The sequence below is a fragment of the Eutrigla gurnardus genome (assembly GCF_963514095.1).
Source record: "Eutrigla gurnardus genome assembly, chromosome: 12".
Classification (NCBI taxonomy): Eukaryota; Metazoa; Chordata; class Actinopteri; order Perciformes; family Triglidae; genus Eutrigla; species Eutrigla gurnardus.
Window position 1 is genome coordinate 20,016,193 of NC_139926.1, and position 24,299 is coordinate 20,040,491.

General features: G+C 40.9%; 3 protein-coding genes across 8 annotated transcripts in view; 1 reads left to right on the forward strand and 2 right to left on the reverse strand.

Moving 5' to 3' along the window:
• Nucleotides 1–9,545, forward strand: part of osbpl6 (oxysterol binding protein-like 6) — a 28,254-nt gene extending 18,709 nt beyond the window's left edge. For 3 of the 6 annotated variants that reach the window (XM_084022605.1, XM_084022602.1, XM_084022604.1), the window contains 14 exons: nt 556–724; nt 1,582–1,712; nt 3,261–3,368; nt 3,792–3,923; nt 4,817–4,904; nt 5,363–5,616; nt 5,981–6,118; nt 7,313–7,376; nt 7,571–7,649; nt 7,734–7,878; nt 7,963–8,107; nt 8,235–8,361; nt 8,490–8,612; nt 8,766–9,544. In XM_084022605.1, coding sequence (XP_083878731.1) covers nt 556–724; nt 1,582–1,712; nt 3,261–3,368; nt 3,792–3,923; nt 4,817–4,904; nt 5,363–5,616; nt 5,981–6,118; nt 7,313–7,376; nt 7,571–7,649; nt 7,734–7,878; nt 7,963–8,107; nt 8,235–8,361; nt 8,490–8,612; nt 8,766–8,877 — 1,815 coding nt within the window. In that variant the 3' untranslated portion in view covers nt 8,878–9,544. Of the gene's footprint in view, nt 1–555; nt 725–1,581; nt 1,713–3,260; nt 3,369–3,791; nt 3,924–4,816; nt 4,905–5,362; nt 5,617–5,980; nt 6,119–7,312; nt 7,377–7,570; nt 7,650–7,733; nt 7,879–7,962; nt 8,108–8,234; nt 8,362–8,489; nt 8,613–8,765 lie in introns of all 6 variants that reach the window. The other 3 variants (XM_084022603.1, XM_084022607.1, XM_084022606.1) reach the window with 3 other exon arrangements.
• A 2,497-nt stretch (nt 9,546–12,042) lies between these two features.
• prkra (protein kinase, interferon-inducible double stranded RNA dependent activator) lies at nt 12,043–17,742 on the reverse strand. The gene is made up of 8 exons (XM_084022493.1): nt 17,514–17,742; nt 15,897–16,072; nt 15,390–15,471; nt 14,975–15,053; nt 14,145–14,262; nt 13,949–14,043; nt 13,676–13,838; nt 12,043–13,147 (listed from the first exon to the last, which is right to left on the reverse strand). The coding sequence occupies exons 1-8, from the start codon at nt 17,564–17,566 to the stop codon at nt 12,990–12,992; spliced, it is 924 nt and encodes a 307-aa protein (XP_083878619.1). The 5' UTR covers nt 17,567–17,742; the 3' UTR covers nt 12,043–12,989.
• A 126-nt stretch (nt 17,743–17,868) lies between these two features.
• Nucleotides 17,869–23,707, reverse strand: casp10 (caspase 10, apoptosis-related cysteine peptidase). Its single transcript, XM_084022490.1, has 13 exons — nt 23,577–23,707; nt 23,001–23,373; nt 21,993–22,098; nt 21,696–21,831; nt 21,428–21,480; nt 21,288–21,321; nt 20,305–20,327; nt 20,182–20,212; nt 19,993–20,097; nt 19,797–19,888; nt 19,597–19,717; nt 19,019–19,517; nt 17,869–18,538 (listed from the first exon to the last, which is right to left on the reverse strand). The coding sequence occupies exons 2-13, from the start codon at nt 23,270–23,272 to the stop codon at nt 18,376–18,378; spliced, it is 1,635 nt and encodes a 544-aa protein (XP_083878616.1). The 5' UTR covers nt 23,273–23,373; nt 23,577–23,707; the 3' UTR covers nt 17,869–18,375.
• Between the last annotated feature and the right edge of the window lie 592 nt (nt 23,708–24,299).

The window sequence follows — 24,299 nt, forward strand, 5'->3', positions numbered from 1 at the left end:
GTGTTTGTGGCCTGACTAATTAATTTTCCATCTCTGCTTACCATATATATCTGTGGTTCCCAAAAAGACTAAATGTGCTTTCACAAGCTTTTGCTTTTCTTTTCAAACAAGTAACTGAATAAAAGAAAAAAATAGATTTTACTCTCCTGAATGTAGCTTCTGTCACATCTTCAGGACCAAACAGCATGTGCTGCATGTCCCTTTTAATTTACTAGTCCTTGATGTCTAATGACCTTCATGACTGAGCATTTTCATACATTTTACCTCAAGACAGAATATCAGCAGTAGGTGCATAAGAATGGCAAAGCAGGGATTTTGTTTTGGTATTTTCCTTCAAATAATTTCTGGGACAGTAATGAGAAGAGCGTGTCACTGCTCCTCATTGTGACGTGATGGTGTGACGGGTCAGATATTTAGACAGAATAATTGGTACCTAACTGCCATATGGGACCAAGGTTCTTGTTCCTCAGCGTTGGTTCTGTCAGACACACAACATATGATTGTGCCTCTCAGCCTCTCAGCTGTCTGTTGTGGCCCTCTGTGGTCTCTCTGCAGGTCCCTCTGTCTGCTAGCATGTCCCCTGTCCGGCTCCACTCATCCAACCCCAACCTGTGTGCCGAGCTGGCCGACTTTCAACCCCCTGTCTCCCGGCTGACAGACAGCGTCGAGTGTGCGAGTGACTACATTAAACTTCAGGAGGAATTCTGCACCATCGCCCAGAAAGGTAGGCAGGCAGCATGCATAGCTGGAGGGTTATTAGGCGAGATATTTATTATTAGATGTAATAATGCACTGCACTGTTTGTTTTCTGTGGTTTGTGTGTGTGTGCGTGCACACAAAGTGAATATCAATAGAAACACAGTTCTTGTCCTGCTTGCATTTTCATGGTTGTAACTAGAACTTTCCGTCCACATCATAGTGATCCACAGACGGAAGGGAAATGACGGGGAAGTGAAGGGACAGCTGTTATATGTGCCGCTAACAGCTGTTTCCATGATCAGTTTTACCTCCAAATATAAAGTAGTTTATACAAGATGGCAAAACTGCTTGTAACCAACCTGTTTGATCATCTTACCGCTTGTTTCTTCATTGGACTTGTGATATCACCGTTTATGAACATTAAAATAGACTATCAACTCTATTGATAAATATACCCGACAGTAATAGAAATCACTTTAGTTTGGAAAAACATTAATTTGGTCACCAAGACTAACTCAGTGTGTCACTGTGAGAATTGACTATGACTGCTTAAAATAATGACATTAATAAAAAAATGTTTTATTTATAGAGCACTGTTTAAGACACTCAGACGTTTTACAAATTAAATGAAAGAAACTAGAAAGCTAAAACACATCACAGGAGCAAACTAGCACATGATTTTGTTAATCAAACATCAAAAGCAGTTTTTGAACTCGGCGCAAAATTAAAAAGAAATGTGCCGTTTGAGAAAATAGAGAGTTTCACACGGTGTGATGAGGATAATGTTTTTCATTCCAGATTGTGAAAAAGCAACTGAGGAAAAAACTGTGATTGCACAGTGTAAAGGATACTAATTGCCTTTTTGTGCCCGCGTCTGTGCAGTCCACTCTCTGCTGAAGTCGGCCTTCAACACCGTGGCTATAGAGAAAGAAAAGATCAAACAGATTCTGTCTGACCAGGAGCAGTCGGACCAATCAGCCCAGATCAACTCTCTCAGGAAGTCTCTGTCACAGGTAATGAGCCATCTTCAACCGTTACCCATGATGCCTCTCTCTTTCCACTATTAGTTAGGGTTAGTTAATCTGAGCTATTTGGCTACTTTGCATTCATAATGCTAAGTGTGATGCTGTTTTCACATGTAATCACCCCGAGTGATCAGGACATTACTGGGGAAATTACTGCAATAATCTTGAGTCCTGTGACTTCTGTGTGAACTCGAACCCGTTTTTGTAGTTGTCATGTTGTGAGATACGTTCACAATGATGGGCTGTCAGCCGAAACACACGAGCTACAGTTTGTCCCGAGCAGTCGCTGTAATCACACTTGAAAGAGATGACATGTGGAGATGAGAGAAAGTGCAAGTGGGCAAGGGAAAGTTCAATCATCTTTTGTCACATTAATTGGGGAGGGAGAAAAATGTGCCGTGCAGTTCATTACCTCGGCTCCTTAGGGCTGTTGCTCTACCCCAGTGATTTAATTGGACGGTTTCTTTGCTAACAGTCAACATCCCTTTTTCGGTGAAACGTTTCTGCTGCTTTATCTCTGCTTTGTTCCTAATTGGATACTTGTGTGACAGGGTTTTTGTAGGCAGGAGGTTTGGTTTTTGTGGCAACGCTCTGTGAGAGGTTGATCATCAGGACTCACGGCTGTGACAGCTACAGATGCTTTTATCAACTTTTTTTTATCTCTGAGTTTATTTTGTCTGTTTTTTCACATGTATTTTTATATTTATATATAAAAGGATAATATGAATATTTGCTGGGAGAGGAATTGTTGAACCCCACAGCTAATTATCACCTCATTCTGCAGTTCTCCTAAGCTCTATCTCTGACATGTTTCAGCTCATTGTTCATTGCAGCTGGTTGACGAACAAAGTGAAGCATTCGGCAACTAAAGATCCAGTTACCTTCTTGAGTTGGTGGAGACCAAAAACAGAGCTAACAGGAGAATATTGGACGTACATTCATCAGGTGGACAGAAACATAACACCCCCAAAAAAAGGCAGTTTTACTCCAATCTGCTGGATGGTTTCTGTAAAAAAAATGTTGTTTTTAAAGAAAAGCTTCAGATATTCTATGTATGTATTTCAAAGTTTGGTTTCAGCACTCTTGTATAAGTCAACAATGAATATGATATCATCATCTTGGCACAAAGCAAACACTGTCCATGGAATCATAAATATGGAATTACTACATACTAAAATGACTGTACCTTTGGAAGATACTTGCTTGACACCAATTTGGCAAACCCAGACTCCTGAAACCTCATATAAGCAGCAGGTAACCTGTGAGGACTGTGGATTTTGACCCCATCTTTTACAGTGTAGTTGCTTTAGTAGGGGATCTCTTCACTGCCGGTATGAAGAGGAGGACTTGCAGCAACTACACATGTAGGAGGACTGAGATACCCTTGAAGAAGATCCAAACCAATCAGTTTTCATTTATTTTATGTTGTTGACACTCAGTGCATCAAACACAGGATCCTGCGTCCACCCCTGCCCAACAAACTACGACAAAAACCACGCAGCATGTGGAAAATAAACCACTCTTCTCACTATTCAGGCCCTGTCCCAAAATGCAGAACTTCGAACCCGACTCAACCGCATCCACTCTGAATCTGTCCTGACTGAACAAGTTGTCAGTGTGAACATCATTTCCACACCTGATGAGGTAGGTCGCTGTGGTCAATTTGTCACCGACAGAGCAAATTTCTGACTCTTACATTGACGAAACAACAAAGCTTCCGAGGCTGACGGGGCGGTTGTAGTGTTTGCCTCATGCATTCGTCTGTTGCATTATTGATTCCTGTCCTTATAGTTGTAGATTGATGGTTTGTCCAGTACAACCAAGCAGGAAAGCTTAAAAGATAATTATTCTGTGCAGTACCTGACATGAAGGTTAATGGGAAAAAAATGACTAATTAGAAACGGATGGGAGCTTGCCCTCTGGCAAGCATACACGTACTGCAAGATGAACTCAGTGTTGTCTTCTGATGATGTTTGCGTTTGTTCAGGTCTGTTCGGGTTCTTAAACCTGTCATCGTATCGAGGAGCGGTGAACATCTTGTGCGCTTGCTTGTGTTTTTTCCTGCAGGCTGGAGAACAGATGGGGATCCCTCTGACTCAGCAGGCCTCTAATGAGAGCCGACTCTCCATGTCAGAGTCTGTTTCGGAGTTCTTTGATGCCCAGGAAGTGCTTCTGTCGGCCAGCTCGTCGGAGAATGAGGTATAACGGAGGACGTTTTGAGTGTTTAAGAAAGGACGGCGGTTTGGACCATGAGGAGCAGGTTGTCCAGGAAGGAAGGGGTGGAACTAACTCTGTGCTGTTGGGAAGCCAGATAATACGTTCTTCGGATGGCTGTGTGTGGAGCTGGCATTAGTCAGCAATAAATGAGGGCAGCATGAGAGGAGAGCAGAGATAGCGTATCATCGTGTGTGTGTGCGTGTGTATATATATATATATATAGTTAACTCAAACATAAGCCAGACATACAGGAGGGCTTCTTTTCAATCCGACCCAAGGCTTTATTCCTCTGTTGTGTCTCAGAATCACAACACTCCTCTTCTGTATGTTCCTCTTGATTTGAAGCCTCTAGCTTTGTTTAAAAAAAACAACAGTTTGTTCCATCACTTGAAACTATAATTTCTGCCTCCTCCCCTTTCAATTCCTGCGAACAATCTGCTCCAAATATATTTGGTCTCTGAAGAGCCATTAAGCTTGGTAGCTCCCCAGGCATGCATTGAGCCACGTTGAAGGATTACTCACCATGGAAAATTCATCAACCCGCACCCCAGACTCCATCCTCCGGCAGCAGGCCCATTCATACCCGTGTTACACTGGTTGCCCAACCATCACAAGCAGCAGTAATGGATGGTATTGCAAGAAGTTGCTACAATGTGCTCATGTTTATGGCCTCATTGTGTTTGCTATATATATATAAAGTATAAAAATGCTGCAGCGTCTCATGATAGCCGACGACTGCTGCAGTTTGTTAGCCACTGGCAGACTGCAGTCGCCGCGGCCGTGCGTGAGGCTACGACCGTCTGCAGGACTGATCAGATTCTGTGTTGTACTCCGCTGCGCTGACTCCCTCCGCTCTGTACCTGTTTCCCTCGCAGGGCTCAGACGATGAGTCATATGTCAGCGATGTGAGCGATAACATTTCCGAGGACAACGCCAGTGTGACCGATAACGTCTCCAGACAAAGTAGGTCCGATCCTGCGTTGTCATGAGCCCAACACCCAGCATCCGTATGTCCGCTATTAGAAATTAATAAAGACACACACACACACATATTTATCATAGTGGTGGAGGTCAACTTGCAGGGTCGCTCTGTACCAAGGGCTTCTCTTTGAAAGCTGTCTGTGCGACAAGGGATGGGATCTCCATCTTTGTCACACAGCAATTTATAGTATCCTCTGAAAGGGGATTTGTAATATTATTTCAAGGTTATTTAAATATAAAGGAATGGCATGAAAAGTAAATAAAATAAATAAAAAATAAAAATGTACTTCATATTTGTATGTAGACCCGCTGTAATACGCTATAAATGAGTATTAATTCTATCATCAACTGCATGTTTCAGAGGAGAGCAGAGACTGTCACAGATAACGTATGTACAACGTATAGCTTGTTAATGAGGTGGTCTTCTCCTTCAACCCCAGTGGCCAACGGAGACTTTGCTGGCAGTGCCTTTCGTAACGGGCGGCGCAGCTGCCTGCCGGCGCCGTGTCCCGACACCAGCAACATCAATCTCTGGAACATCTTGAGGAACAACATCGGCAAGGACTTGTCCAAGGTGTCCATGCCAGTGGAGCTCAACGAGCCCCTCAACACCCTGCAGCGTATGTGTGAAGAGCTGGAGTACAGCGAGCTGTTGGACAAAGCTGCCGAGACGGAGGATCCCTTTGAACGCATGGTCAGTTACTCTGTCACATCAGATGTTCATCCGGTTCAGTGTGAGAACGCTTCATACTGTTTTAATGTGGGTTTTAGGTTCCTGCTGTGTTTGGTGTGCATCATACCTATATTTGTATATATATGAGGTGTCATTGCCATTCAAAAACAACATGAATATTCCCAGTCGGAGGCACGTCTGCGAGGTGGCGATACGCTCTGATGCAGCCGTCGACCTTGGGTCTTCCTATTTTTATCTGTCTCGTGTCCTTTTCGACAGCGTGCAATGCATGCTAATGTTTGGCTTATTCGTGACAAAGCCCGTTAATATGAAGCAATTAATCCCCTCGTGTTTATGTTGGCTGTGTCTCTTTGGCTCTCGACAGGCTCTCGTCGCAGCTTTTGCCGTCTCAGGCTACTCGTCCACTTACTACAGAGCAGGAAGTAAGCCATTCAACCCGCTACTCGGAGAGAGTTATGAATGTATTCGGGAAGACAAGGGCTTCTGTTTTTTTTCCGAACAGGTAAGTGTTTGTTTGATGCAAGACATGTTTATTTTTAATATAAAGTGCAAAGTATAAAGTGTCGATGTCGGCACATAAATCTGACCAACAGTCTAAATCCAAAAGATATCTAGTTAACTCTCATAGATTGTGGGAAAAATAAATAAATATGCTCCTGAAATAAAAGTAAAAGGGGACTTTTTTTCTTTCTTTTTTTTACTTTTTTCAGCATCCTATACTATGACTTTTTTCTTTTCTTTTAAAGTTTTTTGTCAACATGCTACACCGTGACCTTTGTGCGTTTTAATTCGAGTGAAGAATTAGCTCAGCTTGTAGAGATGCTTTTAACTTGGCCAAATGGTTGCTGGTTCAATTCCCCCCTGTTGCAGTCAGCATTCATTTCTTGAACATTCTATACAAAGTTTTTTTTTCGACAAATTATGATTTTTTATGACTTTTTTTCAATTTGCTATAGCATGACTTTTTTTAGGACCTTATTTTCAACATGCTATAAAATGACATGACTTTTCGGACATGCTAAAGTATTACTTCTTGGAATTTCTTCAACATACTATGACTTTTTAAGACTTTTTTCAACATACTATGCATTTTGTATGACCTTTTTTGACACACTATACTATGAATTTTTACGACTTTTTTCAACAAACTATGACTTTTTATAACCTTTTTCAACATGCTATACTATGGATTTTCTGACTTATTTGAGGTACTAAACTATGACTTTTTCAATTACTTTTTTTCCACATAGGACTTTTTTTAGGACTTTTTCGACATGCTATACCTTTTTTTATGACACTATCATGGAATTAAATGTTTCCCTTTTTTATTTAATGTTATACTGTGACTTCATGACATATACTATATACTATCATACACTCATTATACTGCGATATTTTCATCATTTGCATCACGTTACGTCATGTACTATTCTTGCAAACGGGATATTTCAGGAAGGAGTGAATTGCTTCATATCTGGCACAAATGTTCCCATGGGCTCAAAGATGATCTGATTAGAATTTGTGACCTCACAAAAAACTTTTTTGGCCAAGGCAAGAATTCTGAAGATTTCACACAAATGTCTAATAGGATAAAATGATGAGGTGAAGACGCTTTGGACAGACACGATGTAAAGTGGCAGCTTGGTGGAGCCATGGAACCACAAGGGAGTTATTCTAGTTTGATCTTGTCTCACAGGTGAGCCACCACCCTCCGATCTCCGCCTGCCACTGTGAGTCGAAGAACTTCACCTTCTGGCAAGGTAGGTTACATACCTAATTAGTGGGGGTGTTCCTCATGGGACTGAGGATGAGTGGCAATTAGCCTCTTATATCCAGCGAATATTTACTAATTAAAACAATCTTATTTCTTAATTTTTTGAGAATAAATGCAAAGATTTGAGTGGTCAGTACGTTGTTTTTCATTTCTAATATTTTTCACCGATTTGTTTTTCAGATGTTAGATGGAAAAACAAGTTCTGGGGTAAATCGATGGAGATTTTACCGATAGGGACCGTAAATCTTATGATTCCCAGGTAACGAGCTGCTTTGTGTAATGATCAAAAGCTAAATCCACAGATGTCATCTCAACAATCATGGCTGTTATTGTACATCTATAGGTTTGGAGATCACTATGAATGGAACAAAGTCACCACCTGTGTGCACAACATCCTCAGTGGACGGCGGTGGATCGAACACTATGGCGAGATCACCATCCGAAACATGAAAAGCAGCGCTTGCCTTTGCAAACTTACTTTTGTCAAGGTAGAACACGTTCGGCGATCAGCGTTGATTTAAACGCACTGCATTGTGGGGATGGGCATCGACTGACAGGATGTTGTCTTTCAGGGAAACTACTGGAGTTCTAACGTGAATGAGGTTCAAGGATTTGTGATGGATCAAGAAGGGAAAGTGATCCATAGGCTTTTTGGGAAATGGCATGAGGGGCTTTATTGTGGTGTCCCACCTTCTGCCAAATGCATCTGGAGGCCAGGTAGGGACTGGTTCACTGGACGACACGTGAGCCCTCTAACTGCCCTCTTTCAGTGGATGGGGTGGGCATGAAGGTTAACAAACTGATTTTTAAGATGTTTGTTTACATAGTTTCCTCTCCTCGTCAGGCTCCATGCCCACAGACTACGAGCTGTACTACGGCTTCACCAGGTTCGCCATTGAACTGAATGAGCTCTGCCCCGAGTTAAAGGATGTTCTGCCCCGAACAGATGCCCGCTTCAGGCCCGATCAAAGGTACAGCATCACGTCCTCAGCTGCCAGCATGCCAACATGTCCTGCTTAAGAAACTGAGTGAACAAAGTCCCTGTCTTTTGTATGGTCATCTGATCAAGTGATGAAAAAGTGATGTTTGGGTCACACAGGAATCTGGAGGAGGGGAACTTGGAGATGGCATCCTCAGACAAGCAGCGCATTGAGGACCTGCAGAGAGTCCGGAGAAAGTGGAACGAGGAGAACAACGTCAAACTGGAGCCACGCTTCTTCAAGTGAGCAAGGAGACCAGTAACCAGATGCATGAAACTTAAATACAGAAATAGATACGTGTGAACACAATTCTAGTTTATAAATCATGCTTCTTGTCTTTATGAACTGCCTTTTTTCTTGTCTTTTTACAACTGTCACTTCATCTTCTCTTCCAGGAAAGTGGTTGATGCCAATCACAGGGAGAGGTGGGTCTCCAACAACACGTACTGGGACCTCCGCAAAAACCCTGGCTTCATCAATATGGAACCTACAGTGAACCTGTGGTAACACACGGATTGCCGTGTCCATCATATCGTCATCGCAGACACGACGGCTGTTACCTATGCACAATGTGGCGTTGGGAGAAAAGAAAAACACGTCGAAGATGAAACATCCGCGTGCAGGAATACCAGCGACTGCAGAGCTGAGGGACGGCCCGATGCCCGGCGACGCTGTCGAGGTTGTGTGGCGCTGCCACGTGGTCATCTTTCCATGGAAACATGCCGTAGGATCACCTTCATTGTGCTTGTGGAAGCTGGGTTGTCAGGGCAACAATCGCATCACTCCTATGTACAGTAGATCTTTCCTCAGCTCCTTTGACTTCTGAGTATGTCCTTGCCTTAAAAAAACACACCCATACAAGTCACACGAATTTAGCGCTTTTTCGTTGAAGCCATTTGATTTTTGACAGCAGTTTGGGGTAGACTAGTCTATGAAGTAGACCTTTTGATTACATATGATACCTATGTGCATGTTTAGAGAGCAGCTTTCACTGGCATAAAGCCGCATTTACTATAACATCAATTATTGTAGAAAAAAAGGTATTTTTATAAAATATCTTGGACTCTTGGAATTTAGTGACATAGTATAATGTGAATCGGCATATTTTATTTATTTATTTTGCCTTTTAATACTGTTAAATCTGTGTGATAGCAGTACTCTCTCTCGGGAATCGCCTCGTTTGAAATTAATCTCGACTGCAGCGAGGGAAGTATGGCGTCCATAGATGAACATTTTCAAACAGCGGCTCTCAAAACTGATCGTGGTGTGGAAGGATAACTAGGTATCAAAATGTAAATCCGATTACGGAGTTTTGGACATGTGATGCAGGAAACACCTTCAACATTTACAGATGTTTTCAGTCAACAGATCTGCTTCTCCTCACAGTGGAGATTCTGTGTAAAAGGGGGGTCAACGTCACCAGTACCCCGCCCTACTGTCTAATTTTAAACATTGTTACATGAAACCAGCTCCTCTGAATCACATGGTTACATAAATACACACATAACTCCTTCCATATATTCCAGGCACACCATGTATAATGGACTCTCTCAAACACTGATCTGAAACTGACTCGGCAGTGAAACGTGAGGAAAGCTGTCGTGTTTCCAACACTCTCACTCAGTGATCATTCAAATGATCAAAACCTATTAAATGTTAAATAAAATGGCAGAACTAATGATGCTTTACCAAAGCAATGTCTTAAACCAAAAACTTTAAATTATATAAATCAAAACTATTATCAGCAACTGTTTGGCATTTTTGCTTAATTGCCTATATAATTAACCAATCAACCAAACAGGAAGACATTTTCTTTTGGTGAAATCATTAATTAGTTAATTATGTCAGCACTCAGTCATGACTCATTCAGTCAAAAGTATGCGGTTATCTTAATATGAAACACCGGAGCCACCTACAGGTCGCGCCATGAAAATGCAGTTCCATACATAAACATTAGCTCAATAATAAAAATGCTTTTAGAGGTTTAAGCTAAACAAACGTGTACAGTAACAATTATATTGTTTGAGAATCAAAATGAGTGGTGATTCCTCAGAGACATTACTGCTATCATCTGGGCTTCAGCCCCAGTTACCTATTTGCAGTTTGTGTACTTAGTGCAAAGCAGATTAGCCCCCCTCACACACACACACACACACTTTTGTGTTACAGAGTCCCATAACACAGATAAACTCGACCCCCAATGCACTCACAAGTGGTCACTCATCGTCCACAACTTTTGTACGAGTGCGTTTTAAGTTGATTGCCCTCGTTCGGGGGGGCCGCAGGGTGAGGACACCAAAGGAGGAGGGAAGAAAAAAAAAAAAAGAGAGGAATATAAATATGTAGAATGAAAACTACGTGGAGCACCTCCATCTTGTGTGCACTGTTCATATGGTACTGTAGATTACAAACCAAAAAAGGTAGTACTGCTTTGCATCCATGTCCACTTTTTTTTTTTTTTTTTTAAATGTACTTACTGTGCTTTTAATTTGATCCCCATTCAACAACTCAATGCTAGAACTCGTCAGCGTCAGTTTCACTTGCTGTGCCTTAATGCATTTATTAATGCCTCACAAATACACTACTGATAAGAATCCCCATGCAAAGAAGGTATGCCATTAACCAACTCCGCACATTATCCAGTCTCCGCCTGCCTACAGATGATGACTTATACTGAGGGTGTTGAGGGTGTTGAGGGTGTTGAGGGTTTGCCATAAGAAAAAAGGAGAAAAAAAAAGATGGTCTGCGCTGCTCTGCTGCTCCAACATGTAATCAATACATCTTTGGTGATCACTGTAAATACAGCACATTTAAAAGATGGGTCACTATTCAACAGCTGATTCCTTTTTTTTTTTTTTTAAGACTGAATGACAGCAGTTCTGCGTGGAAGTAGGAGCAACGCTTTGCATAGTGTTTGGTATCATAGAGTCAGAAAAAATAATCATGAAAACCTCTTCATGCTTTCTTCATCCACTGTTGCACCTGCATGTCTAGACAACTTAGCCTGCCAATGAATGTTGCAGATGCCTTACAAAAAAAGGGTTTTTGTTTTCTCAATTGGACTCTCATGTTCTTTGTTTTTGTTTTTTGGACTGACATGCATCATGAAGCACTGTGTCAGCTCAGTTTCCTTCAAATCTATTTCCTTATGGATACCTTCTAAAGTGCAATTTTAACAAGTACATATCTTTCCATGAACACTGTACACTGCTGCTACATAGTGCTTGTTCTAATAAAACTGTAAAACTCAACTGATGAGGAGAGCGTTTGTTTGAAAAAGGCAACAGAAAAAAATATTATTGCAGGTTTAACATTCAATTTAACATTAACAAATAATAAAATGTGGATAAATTAAATTGGGCTAATTTTGTATAAATTGACTGCAGTCAGATAAAAACAATGGCGTTGTGTGAACGATCGACATTCCCTTCTTGTGTCCCTTAGTTATTAAACCACACATATCAAGAGTGAGTGATTACATCAGTGGACAGGCGCCGATGTAATTGCCTTTGTACTCGCAAGACATGCAGTCTCATAAATTGATGGCCGTCAAGTGGTCAGCTCCCACGGGAGACGTTTCATTCAATAACCCTGCACACGGCTCCTGAAGGCACCGCGGCGTTCCGTTCTCTCAACACCATTTGTACGACCATTAACAGAAACCGACACTCGTTAACATTTAGTGTTTGGGTTTATTTTCTTGATTCATACACATTGTTGCTGCTCTCCACCAGGGATCTTTTTACACAGCAGATGACTGCAGTCAGTAAACTTATTAAATATAACATAAAGGTATTATGAAGCACAATATCAACAGACCAGCAGGATGGGAATGTGAAGTAACATGATCAATCTACTTTGAGAGACAACCAGATACAGACAGTAGAGGTTGTACCGTAGATTGCATACTGACGGATAGAAGAGTGGAATACGGGAAACGCAAAGTCGATCTGCAGATCAAAATGTGGACCATCCTTTCAAATATAACACAAGTCAGAATAATCAATCACTTTCATTTAAGAGTTTAACAGAAAGGCAAGTATCTCTAAAGCAAATTAAAAGTTTAAGATCTTCTATTGGCTCCATACAGCTCAATATATTGCGAAATGTGGAAAACTGTGGTATAAAAAAATAAATTAAGACAACTGCAACCTAAAAACATCTGCATCCTCACTAAAAAAAGAAGAATCCCCACTAAAGCAAGACAACAAGTGTGGATACATACAGCTTAAACTAAATATGTAAAATGGAAATGTGGAAGTGCTTCATATTATTCACAGCTCCTATGTCATTTACACATGTACATTTGCTTAAATACAGCATGTTGGGCACTCAAAGTAAAACATGACGGTACAACAACATCTATATTTGATTCTTAGTATTGAGAAGGTTTGTCACCTCACCAAAACTGCTCTAAAGTTGCCTGATTCGAGTCAATGTATGCAAGTTTTTGTGGATGATAATCCATTTTCTGATGCACATAATTATAAAAAATATACCATGTCCATATATTGTCCACTGGCAGGAAGACTAGTGGGAAGAACGATCTACAGCCTCATCATGACGGACATGAGTTGATATTTGTGACGAGACAGGTGAAGCAGATCATGGTGGGAGGTTTACTTGTTGGAGGCCATGATCTTGATGTACTGGAGGGCGCTGTGTGCTGCGTCATTATGAGCGTTGCTACAGGAAATGCCGGTGCCGTGGCACACGGTGACCGGGGAGGTGGACAGCTCTGCCAGGCACTGGTACTGGCCGTTCACCGTCAGCTCATCTGCAAAATACAAAAACATCAAAACATAACAGTGTTCTCCTTGGGGGGCGTTCCATTCAGCTAATCATGCTTCCTCCCAGCCCGGGAATTTATCCAGATATGCCACTGAGAATATTTTTCTGCAATACCGATTAAATGTATTTACAGTGAGTAATTATATTAGCAGTTTTTATTGTTAGTTAGTGTGACGGTAATTGTATCTAATTCGTATCAGCCTCAGTGTTCGTCACTTGTTCATCAAGGTGTAAAAACACTGTAAAACAAGCAGGTTTGTTTATTCTTTGCTCTGATGGAGAAACTTATCCAAATATTCTTCACAGCTGTGGTTAAAAAGAGTCCTAGAATATCAGCCTGAGCCTGAAAAGGACTTTTAAAAACAAATTATAGGCATCATTTTGAGTATTTATAGCTGATTTTATTAATTTATCACAACAGTTTTGTTTTTTTTGAGGATTAAACTCATTTTAAAATATTATTATTAATCCATAACAGTTCCAATAACAACAGTAACGTAGTGTGGATTCTTACCAATGTCGAAGTATGTGACCTCAAAGCCTTGCTCCTTGGACAGCTCCAACATCATCTGGATATAATCTGTGTTGGGAATGCTCAGCGGGTTTCTTCTCAGTGAAGACATATTCTCTGCCGACGAGTTCCTTAAATACTCAAATCGGACGCTCGGTTTAGGAGTCTGGAAAAGGAGTCCAACACACAAAACATGTACACACAGTTTAGAGACTTTTAACTGTAAGAGGACGTACTAAGAAATGCTGCAACTGCCTCCAGCTCACTTGGACGTACCCATGTTATTTCAGAACAGCCTGACAGACTTTGAAGCCTTGAAACCATTTTCTCCGCAGCTGCCTTTTTCGCTGCCTTTTTTGAATTTCCTATGGCTGTGGAAACATAAAACATGAGGTTAAGAAGAGGATGAACAACAACACAAAAAACACTTTAAAATATGTTTACACCAATGTCTTAAAAGCACCCATCGTACACTTCTCTGACAGGGACTCCATTCTACAAGTGACCGTGAATTCTCTCTTGTGTGGCGGACCAGCCTCCATTAAAACTGTGTATTCAGGAAGACGCCATCCTCTCTGCAACGCTAACTCCTGCAGAGAAACATGGGAGGAATAAATATGGACAAGGAAAAACAGATCAGTTTTATTTCAGAATAGTTATTGTGCATATAATAAGGGACATATTGTTGTTGCTGCATGCCACTGTCATTACAGTTTAGTTAAGTTCGGGAAAAAAAACATTTATCAAGCTTTCCCTGTAGGGTTGATCTCAGGGATTAATGATAGTCACAGCTATCGTCATAGCCTTTGCCAATGTCAAGACGATATTAGTAGTAGTAGTAGTAGTAGTAGTAGTAGTAGTAGAAGTAGTAGAAGTTGTTGTCGTTGTAGTCCACTCAGGAGCTCCTGACAGACGGGCAGATGTTTCCAAAGATGTGTCAGTGTGGATTGGATGACTGAAGATTACACGCCGCTCACAACTCACTTCCACTGGGGATTCCCAGAGACAGAACCACAAATTACATTTATAAAAAAACAATTACACAAAATCATACTACTGCTATTACTGCTACTACTAATGCAAAATACTATTGAAATGACAAGCCGTTACGGCAGCACCAGGTCGACCCTCAACAAAAAATATTTAACCAACCCGCCGCATCGGGCTTTGACAATCTACCCGGGGTGCCAATAGGACGAACTATGGATAAGATCTTTCCCTACTTGTGTTTATTTACTCTTCAATCTGAAAATCTGAAAATTTATATACACATATAATTGCTCACAGACACGAGTTACACACCTGCAATATCCCCACTGAGTTGGGATGGTTGTTAGTTTCTGCTACTACACCGTTACTCTCAGGCTTCACAGGAACGTTCCTGTTGGGAATTACATCAAAACAGTCACCAACCTCAGCTGCAGCAATGCATTGCTAATAAGAGACAAGGTTTTGGCAATCTCAACTTAATGATTATTTTCTTAATCAACCAATCTGCTGATTATCTCAGAAATGTGTGAAAAATGCCGATACCTTCAAATTGTTAAATCTAATTCAAAGTCTAAGAGATGAATACATTCAGTTTACTATCACAGAAGACAAATATTCACATTTGAGAAAAAATGTATGTCTGTTAAAATAATTACTTAAACTGTTAATCGATTACAATAATCATAGCCAATCAATATTATTTCAATAATATGTCTGCTCTACTCACACTGTCCCTGCTTCTATCTGTAGAATATTGAGGGCAGCCTCTGCAGCCTGGTGTTTAGCAGCCTTTTTACTAGGACCTTGACCTGAAACAAAATACAATTACACACAAACAACACTACAGACTATGTAATACATTCCAAATATTATTTAACTCATGGCCAAATAAATAAATATTGTGTATTTCATGAAATTGAAACTTAACCCTGGAGGCTACAAGAAAGGACATATAGAAAAATAAAGAGGCATGTGGTTGTTTGAAGATGGATATTTGGAGAGACTGGATTTTTTTCCTCATCAGCTCAATGCTCACAGCTTTGTCAAATACTAGACCTGCACTGTTCTATCCCTGTTAAAAAAAACAAGGCATTTAAGAGTAAACCGCAGCAACAGACACCACTGACAATAAAGTAGAAGTGACACGTAATAAGTTGCAGGCTGATGATCATGTATGGGTTTCAACTGAAATAAAAAGGCTTCCTCCAGCAGGAGGCGGGACTGTTTTGCATACCTGTGCAGTCAACATCTCCGATTTTTACGCTGAAAACAAAGTGGGGTTGGTGAGCCTCTCCTTCAGCCTTCTCCATCACGTACACAGGGAGGTTGCCACTTTTGGTGCCATATTCATGCAGGATTTGTATAGGTGTCTTCCTGGGGTTGCTCCTCTGTGATTCATGTGTATTCGAGCTGCATTAAACAAGCATCCACACACAGAGACATTATCAGCTGGGCGGTTGCCTTTAGATGGCGGCAGTATACATATGTGAGAAGCAAATCAGGAAAGTGTACAGACCATAAATAATTAACGCAAATGGTAAAATCAATTTACTGTAAAGTATTTACATTCTAAATGTGTTTTGTTTTAAATATAGATCCGTCCAAAGATAGTGATGGTTAATTTAGTAGCTTCGTATTAAGGCTCACTGACTGCAGACATCAAACCTCAACAGCAACAGAAGAATCTAATGAAATCACAGTGACCTTGAAAAGTCTAAATGTATTGTCAATATAAACAGAACAGAGACCTTGAACGATCTACTGTAATTAATACATTTGTAAATGACCGCCTTGTAAATTCAGGTTACATATAACCCTACAAACGTATATAATACTATAATAAACCTGATAAAAAAAATGTATTAGGATTCACAGAGGAAATATTTATTGCATAACTGAATTGCACTATATTACTGCATATTTTGACTTTTCCCATCTCAATACCAGTTAATAAGTTTGTCTAGGAAAGTAAGTAAAGCTCTCTTATTGCAAAAAAATGTCACACTCACACTTATTTTTAAATAAGAAAGGGGACATAGCCAATCCATAGTCAATCAAAACAAGTAAATATTAGAAAAAGAGGGAGAGGGGAAATATCATCATGTCATTATGTGGAATATGAAGGACTGTTTCATGTATAGATGCAGTTTTTACGACAAAGACTACAGCAAACAACCTTGTATATCGGCAGAAAATGCTTGTCTGTGATATCGGTCGACGATACGTTACTGTACGCGACACCTTTGAACTGTAAGCTAGCTGAAACGTCATATAGTTGACGCTGTAGCGTTACGTCATGTATTATTCTGCTTAAGCGGGAATGTTATACTTATAATTGCGCGTTTAATGAAATCTTGGACGAGGAGTTTTGTCTGTCAAACCCCCCCAAACACAGTACACGCTAACGGCTAAGCTAATCGGGGAGACGTAACGGTTAGCTCACTGACGTTGACGCAGTTAGCTGTCATTCAAATTCAAGTGAACGGTAGATTTCCCCCCGTGATGCTAACAGCATCTCCGAAGGGTTAAACTTTATTTGGTGGTCAGATAAAACAAAATAGCGAGATGAGCTAAATATACTTAAATCAACCGTAAGCTAACTAAGTAGACCAATGAGGCTAACGTTAACACGTCATGCGAAACCAGCGAACGAGAGAATATTTATGCCATGTTATGAGTTTCACTTCTCTGAACTCCTTGGTGATATTGATCTGCGGCTCACTTAAGAAGCTTCACCGCGTCTATATTATCATATCGTGTTATCGTTAAGTTAGCTATATATTCAACCTGTTAAATATGTCAACATTTTATCGTTTATTTAGGGATTAAAATTGGTAATTAATCAACAAACCTCGTGTCTGCGGTGGTTTTCACTGCTGGCGACTGATATCCCTCTTGAGACATGTTCGAGAAAAATTCTGTCGTTTTGTGTCCGGGTTGATTAAAGCATACGCTGCAGGCACCAATTTAAGATATGTTATCTAAATTTTGTTAATTTAGAAGATATTATGTGGCCTGAAAACGCTCACAATTCTTCATTTCATTGTAACCGGGCCGGGGGGGGAAAATACACGAATTTAACATCATATCAACATCCGGGTCACTCACCAGGGGGGTCAACTGTATGAGGATGAAACGTTTATCGCCCCCTGCTGGTGATGCTTCACAATTACAACAACTCAATCAGAAGGAACACAATTAACAACATATTTTCACTTTTACAGCGTGTGCAATTTATTGTTTCATTTATAGAAAATGTAATTCGAAATGCTTCAAAGATTTCATGGATTTGATAACTATATCTATAACATAATATTAAATGACAATGGCAACAACCAGGAATGTCTGGCTAATGTCTGTTCAATATCCATGTATAAAAGTAGTTGGTATATTGCATTTACTCCTGGATTGTTGCGCATGATTAGCTCACACGGTTCATCAAAGTTCAGCATTAAATCTGTAAATACATTAAGGGAGTTAAACTTGAGTCCACGCTCTCTTTATCACATCAGATAGAAAATTGAAAAAGGTCTGCATTAGCAAATGGAGTTGGCTCAGGTATTGTTGTGTAAATATTCTTCACATTTGGATCACTTAAAAACAATGTTTCGAGCAGATTTACAATCGTAAACGGTGAATGTAAGACCAGAACCCATATGCCTCAGGGATCATCTGACGGGCGAGTCGACCAAACAGGCAGCAGATTGTTGGCCTCAGAGCGACAGGCTGGGCGGAGGGGCGGAGGGGTTCGGAAACACCACTTTCTTGCGGAGTGAGAAGGCTGGCTGAGGCATCTGCTTTTTTACACCCTTGGAATCAGTCCGCTGGCTAACATCCGCATTCACTTTTGTCAGGATAGCCATGAGGTCATAACCCCTGGAAAAGAAGATGTAGATTGTAGAACTATAGTTATTTAGAATGAGTTATTCTCCTATTTCAGAGTATCACATATCATAGGAGTACTATGAGTAGTATTAAATGTATTTACTTCAAGTAAAACCAGCAATAACACCATAAGAACGCTGTGTTATGAGTATTATGCCTACATTCAAAATTCAATTGAAGGAAATATTGGCAACTAAATGTACTTGGAAAGTAAATATACTCATTATGCTGAATGGCCTGTCAGTGTATATTATTATATTATTATCATTGATGTATTAATATGTAGGCATTAGTTACATTTTGTAGTTGAGCTTATTTGAACTATTTCACATTCTGCTGGTTGGTCAAATCTATAAAATGTTTTTGAGTGTAAAATCTTCTAAATGGACATTAATATTGTATTTATAATGTACTTTACACCACAAAAAAAATGTAATCATCCAACAGTATCTGATATTTTGTTCCACCAACCTTGGCACCATCTCGACAAGCCTTTGACACAACGACTGGATAAACCACGTGCCGTTTTTCCTCTCTCGGAAAGAGACGTAAGACGGAACGGTGGCCATTCCCAGCAGGAAATCTGCGTCGGACGGGATGGATTCGCTCAGTTTCCTGGCATCACTGCAGACAGAATCATCGTCAGGACCGTCGACGTCGATGTAGACGGCCCTCTGCTCGCCGGTGCCCTGGCAGGCCTGGATGAAAAACAGCTTGGGCTTTTCTACCAATGAGGCGCACTTTGATCCGCTGACGGGTTCCTGCAGATCCTTAATTTTGGCGGTATAGCCGTCCACGCCGTACACACTTCCCTCCTCGCCGTGGCTGAGAACGCAGCACACCAGGCAGTCCGCCTGACTGTGGTCCCTGCTGCCGAGCTCCCGCAAAGCATTCAGCATCTCCTGCCTCTTACAGTCCCGCCTTATATCCACCTCGAAGCCGAGCCACTCAAACACCCTGCGGAGACACTCTAGAAGACACGCAGTTAAACAGCAACGTGCCTGAATGCAGACAGGGCACCAGCTTGCACCAGTTCCACACAGGCCTACCTTCATCAAGCTCGGTCCCCTTCCGCTCCAGGAGACCTCGAACGGATTTAGTGAAGTCGTTGTTGTTGATTATCAAGCAGACGCCTCTCTTTGCTGATTTCATCGGATATGTTTCCAAAACCTGCAGAGATAAATCAGTAAGTTTAAACAATAGTCTGCTTGAACACATGTACTTGTGCAAGAAGTAGTGAATCACTCACCTCGGTGGTTATGTTTGTAGCCTGAGACGTTTGATTATCAGAGTAGGCTTTGTTTTCTTGAGGCGGTCCCGTTTCCGACACATCAATCCTCCCTATGGGAAGGAAGATGGCAGGTAGGGAAAAACAAATATTAAAGTTGAATAATTAAAAGGTCTGATGTGTCATTTCACCACAGCTCGACACAGAATCTACTTACAATGAGCTTTCAAGGAGGCACAGACGCTTGTTTCAGTGTTCAAACCACTCGGTCCATGAGACAGGGCTTCACATTCCTCTCCAGGATGAAACTCAAAAGGCAAATCTAGGAACGTGATACAAGAGGATCTAGAATAAAGCCATCCGCTGCACAGCACTTAAAAAGGTTTCAATCCAACGCAGGACTCACCCACTGAGGTGTTGGAAGTATTCATGGAAGACTGTGTGCGACACGGAGGGAAGGATGAGTAAAGGCACAAAGAAAGTAAACAATTTATTTGTTTATTTTTATTTTTACTAAGAAGATTCTCACCTCTCCCTGTCGTCCGAATACTTCTGAGAAGAAGGGAAAACAGTAGATAGTGTTATAATGATTAAAAATACTGTGTAAGTGCAATGTTGCAATTTTATACCATTATAATTCAACATGTTGGAGAGTAATAAAATATTATGATATCTCAAGTAAATATGATTTTTGGAATAAAAAAAATGTATCATCTAAATTGTTGTCTGTTTGTTTTCTAAATGTGTATCAATAACTATGAGCCTCACATCGTATTTAGGAGGGAAAACCCTATCATGAAAATAAATGTTCAAGATATTGATTATGTGAACTCTTACAGGGCGTACCCACCAAACGCGATGAACGCAATTTAATCGCGTGACAAATGAAATCGCGTCGCGCTAGACGCTCCAGTTTTGACGCCGGTCCAATATGCCAAAAAATGCCTCATCGCGGCATCGCGTCGCGCGACGAGCCCGCCCAAACAACAACATTTCTTCCGCCATTTCATTCTCTCGTCGATCATGGCTGAGATAACCACCATCGCTGCACTGTATCTACTCTGGAGAAGTTCCCAGCTTCGTCTGCGGGCTAGGCGCTGACGTCGGTTCTGGGTGCATGCTACCCTACGGAAGCGGCGTGAGCTCAGCGAGGGAACACCAGGACGTCCGTACGTCAGCACGTCGGTGACGATCTCAACGCTGATAGGCTGTCGCGGCGCGTCTTCACGCGAATTCGCCGCAAAAGTTCAATTATTTCAACTCGAGCGATGGCGCGATGAAGCGATGAAGCGATTTTTCGCGTCCATCGCGCCGCGCTATCGCGTCCATCGCGTCGCCCGGCGCGATGAAGCGTCTAATCGCGTCTTTGCATTGACTTTACATGTAATCTTGTCGCGCGATGAAGTTTCATCGCGTTTGGTGGGTACGCCCTGTTACAGAGTAGTAAGTAAAGTACATTATGGTTGAAATGCAGATAAACCATCACATTGCAATCCAAAACGCTTTTTTTACCTGGCATTTCACACAAGGCTGTCCTCATGGGGTCCTGATAACGAGCACAGAAAAAAACGTCACAGTAAATGACTACAGCAGACAGAATAGTGAGGTGAAAGCGAGGTGTGACATTGAGTGACGATGTGCCGATAACATACCTGGATTGGATCCAAAGGGAACGTCATGGCCCGCGGTCGGCCTGCTTGTTGAGCTACAGAGAGTTACCGTGGTGAATAACAAATAAACCAACAGCAACGTGATTCACAGACGGAACCATCAGCGAATCAGACGGCAGTAAAAGGTGAATCACATTCAGCAAGAGATAGAAACTGCTACAACGTCATCATGCTCATCTTCCTCACCCTCTTCCTCAGTCTGTTTGCATCGATGTAAGTGCATTGCCCCTTTCCTGTGACATGAACTTACCCTGCAGGGCTTTAAACTGGTTGATCTTCTCTTTCAACATGGGACACACTGAGTCAAGTATGGTCTCCAGTAAATTTAGATTAGTTTCACCGATGAGGTCCATGTGCTCCATCTCCAGGAAGATCTCCAGTAAAGACTGAAAAGTAAAGTTGCAGTTCTACTTTATAATTTACCAGAAGCTCATATGGTGCAAACTTTATAGTAGGAGAGCAGAATTCAAAATCAGATATCATTTAGATTAAAAACCTCCTTTTCAGAGGTGCTTTTTAAAAATGTGGCTGTTGAAGACACACTCACAACAGTTTCCTCCAGTTTCCTACGTGGAAGCTGTTGGCTTAACAAGAACTTCACTTCTTTCAAGTCTTTCTCAGTTAAATCCTCAGACAGGGTGTAGAGTAGTTTCCTGGAAATAAAGACAAACTATAAAAATAAGGAAGTAAAACAACTCTGACTACATACTTCAATAAAGTGATTATGATCATCAGAAAATCAATCAGTAATATTATGGCAATTCTCTAATCATTAAAGCCATATTAGGTGAAAAATGCACCAATAAATCTGTGGTAAATGTGAATATTTGCTTTTTTTCATAGTAGTTTATGATGGTAAATTAATTATCTTTTTGAAATTGTTGGTGGTTGTTTTTAAATATCAACCCTAAGACATTGCACACATAAAACAATTAATTGGTTCATTATAGAAATGATGTGCAGAATGTTTAGCTGCAGCCCTGCCGTACTTCTGAGCAGCATAATGTTTTAATTATGCATCACTTTATTAGATGTAATTGGATACATTCATACACCAGCATTCAGCTTGTAAAAATGGTTTAAGAGGTTTATTAAATTGTCATAATCCTGCTGCTGACTAGGACATAGTAATAACACGGATGAGTCACATAATGGCTCATAGATACGGACTCAGTAAGATTTAGAGCTCGTCATTTTATATTCAGAAATAGTCGCTTGTTGTATGTTCGTAAACGTGACAGAAAACGAAGAAATTCTGCTAGAAAATATATTGGAACGTCTAAATAAAATGTGTGCTTATTGAATATACGGTGAGGTTACACAAACACCATGAGAAAAAAACTGTTTTGTGTAAATTAAAAGCAGAAAAAATCTATAAATCTAAAAGAATCTATACTTAAATTATCACAAAGTATTTGTTATTTGTGTAACATCACCATCGAACACAATTTTGCACAAATCTGATCAAATCTTTTCTACATATCGCACACAAGCTCAGACATTATTTGAAAGTATTAAAGGTTATTTCTGTGAATCTAAATGTTAAGCAGTCCACCTGTAAGCAGAGATCTTGCTCGTTGGTGCCTCGGGGAGAACGTAGTTACGTATCAGTCGGGTGCGTTGGATGATGAGGAGCAGCTCGGTCAGCAGGTGTGGTCGCTCGGCAGAGAGGTGGTCTTGGTCCGCCAGGCGAGTGAAGAGGTCACTGGCCGACTCCACAGAGGTCAGGTTTTGGTTCAGGAGGTCAGTGCAAAGAAAGGCTAAAGCCTTTACCTCGTCCGTAGACAGGGCCTTCCCTACATCTAAGAGCAGCTTCTGGAAATCCATTATTTAGTGTGCCAAAACTAAAAAAGACACTCAGATATGTGGATTCTCTGTTGTGGAGTGTTTGGACAATTTATCTGACATTTAGCGTTGATTCCTCTAGCCTGTGTGTGTGTGTGTGTGTGTGTGTGTGTGTGTGTGTGTGTGTGTGTGTGTGTGTGTGAGAGAGAGAGAGAGAGACACAGAGAGACAGAGAGTTAGGGCCATCACAAGATCATAATAACACTTATTACAGTTACATAGTCTCTATCGGTCAGTCAACAGGCGGCTCTGTTAAATGTTTTTTTTTAATTTAAATGGGTGTTACCTGATCAGAGATGGTTCTCAGCGGGTCTTCAACATTCTCGAAGCAGCTCCAGGAGACGAACTGAACGGATACTTTGTAGCGATTCGGCCAAGTTTCCTCCAAAAGTTCACCGAAGTAGGAAGTAGAAATCGAAAGTAAAATAAGCTCATCGGAGCTGCTATTGGCTCATTCCTGTGTGACGTACATGCCCTTGATTGGATGCCGTCCCAGGCAATGGAGTTAAATTCAGGAATAGTTCAGAAAGAGAAACAAATTCAACGTTCCCTTTTTTTAAATGTCGAAATAGTCATTTGCGACCAAATGAACGTCACAGTTTAAGGTTGTTTTTTGTTTTTCGGCTGACTCAGTGTTTAGTATTTGGATAGTAAACTGGGTCAAGGGTGTGCAACTTACAACCACAACAGGCTTACATCCATTTATTTATACTTAAAATGAACAAACACCATCACAAGCATAATATGACTTTTGATCGGGACATCATAACATAAACCACAGCAAAAAAAAAAGAGAGATAAAAACATCAAATATAGTCCTAATGTTTGACCACCATTTTGAATCAATGTGTATTGAACTGCAGGTAACCATAGCAACAATACAGTTGCGTCACCAGTTAACTAGGGGTGAACGTATTAAAGAAACCACTAACATGATTCATGTGTAATGGATAACACTTTTCTTTTCTGTGGACAGCAGTAATAATCCACCTCAAGCTGTCTTAATACA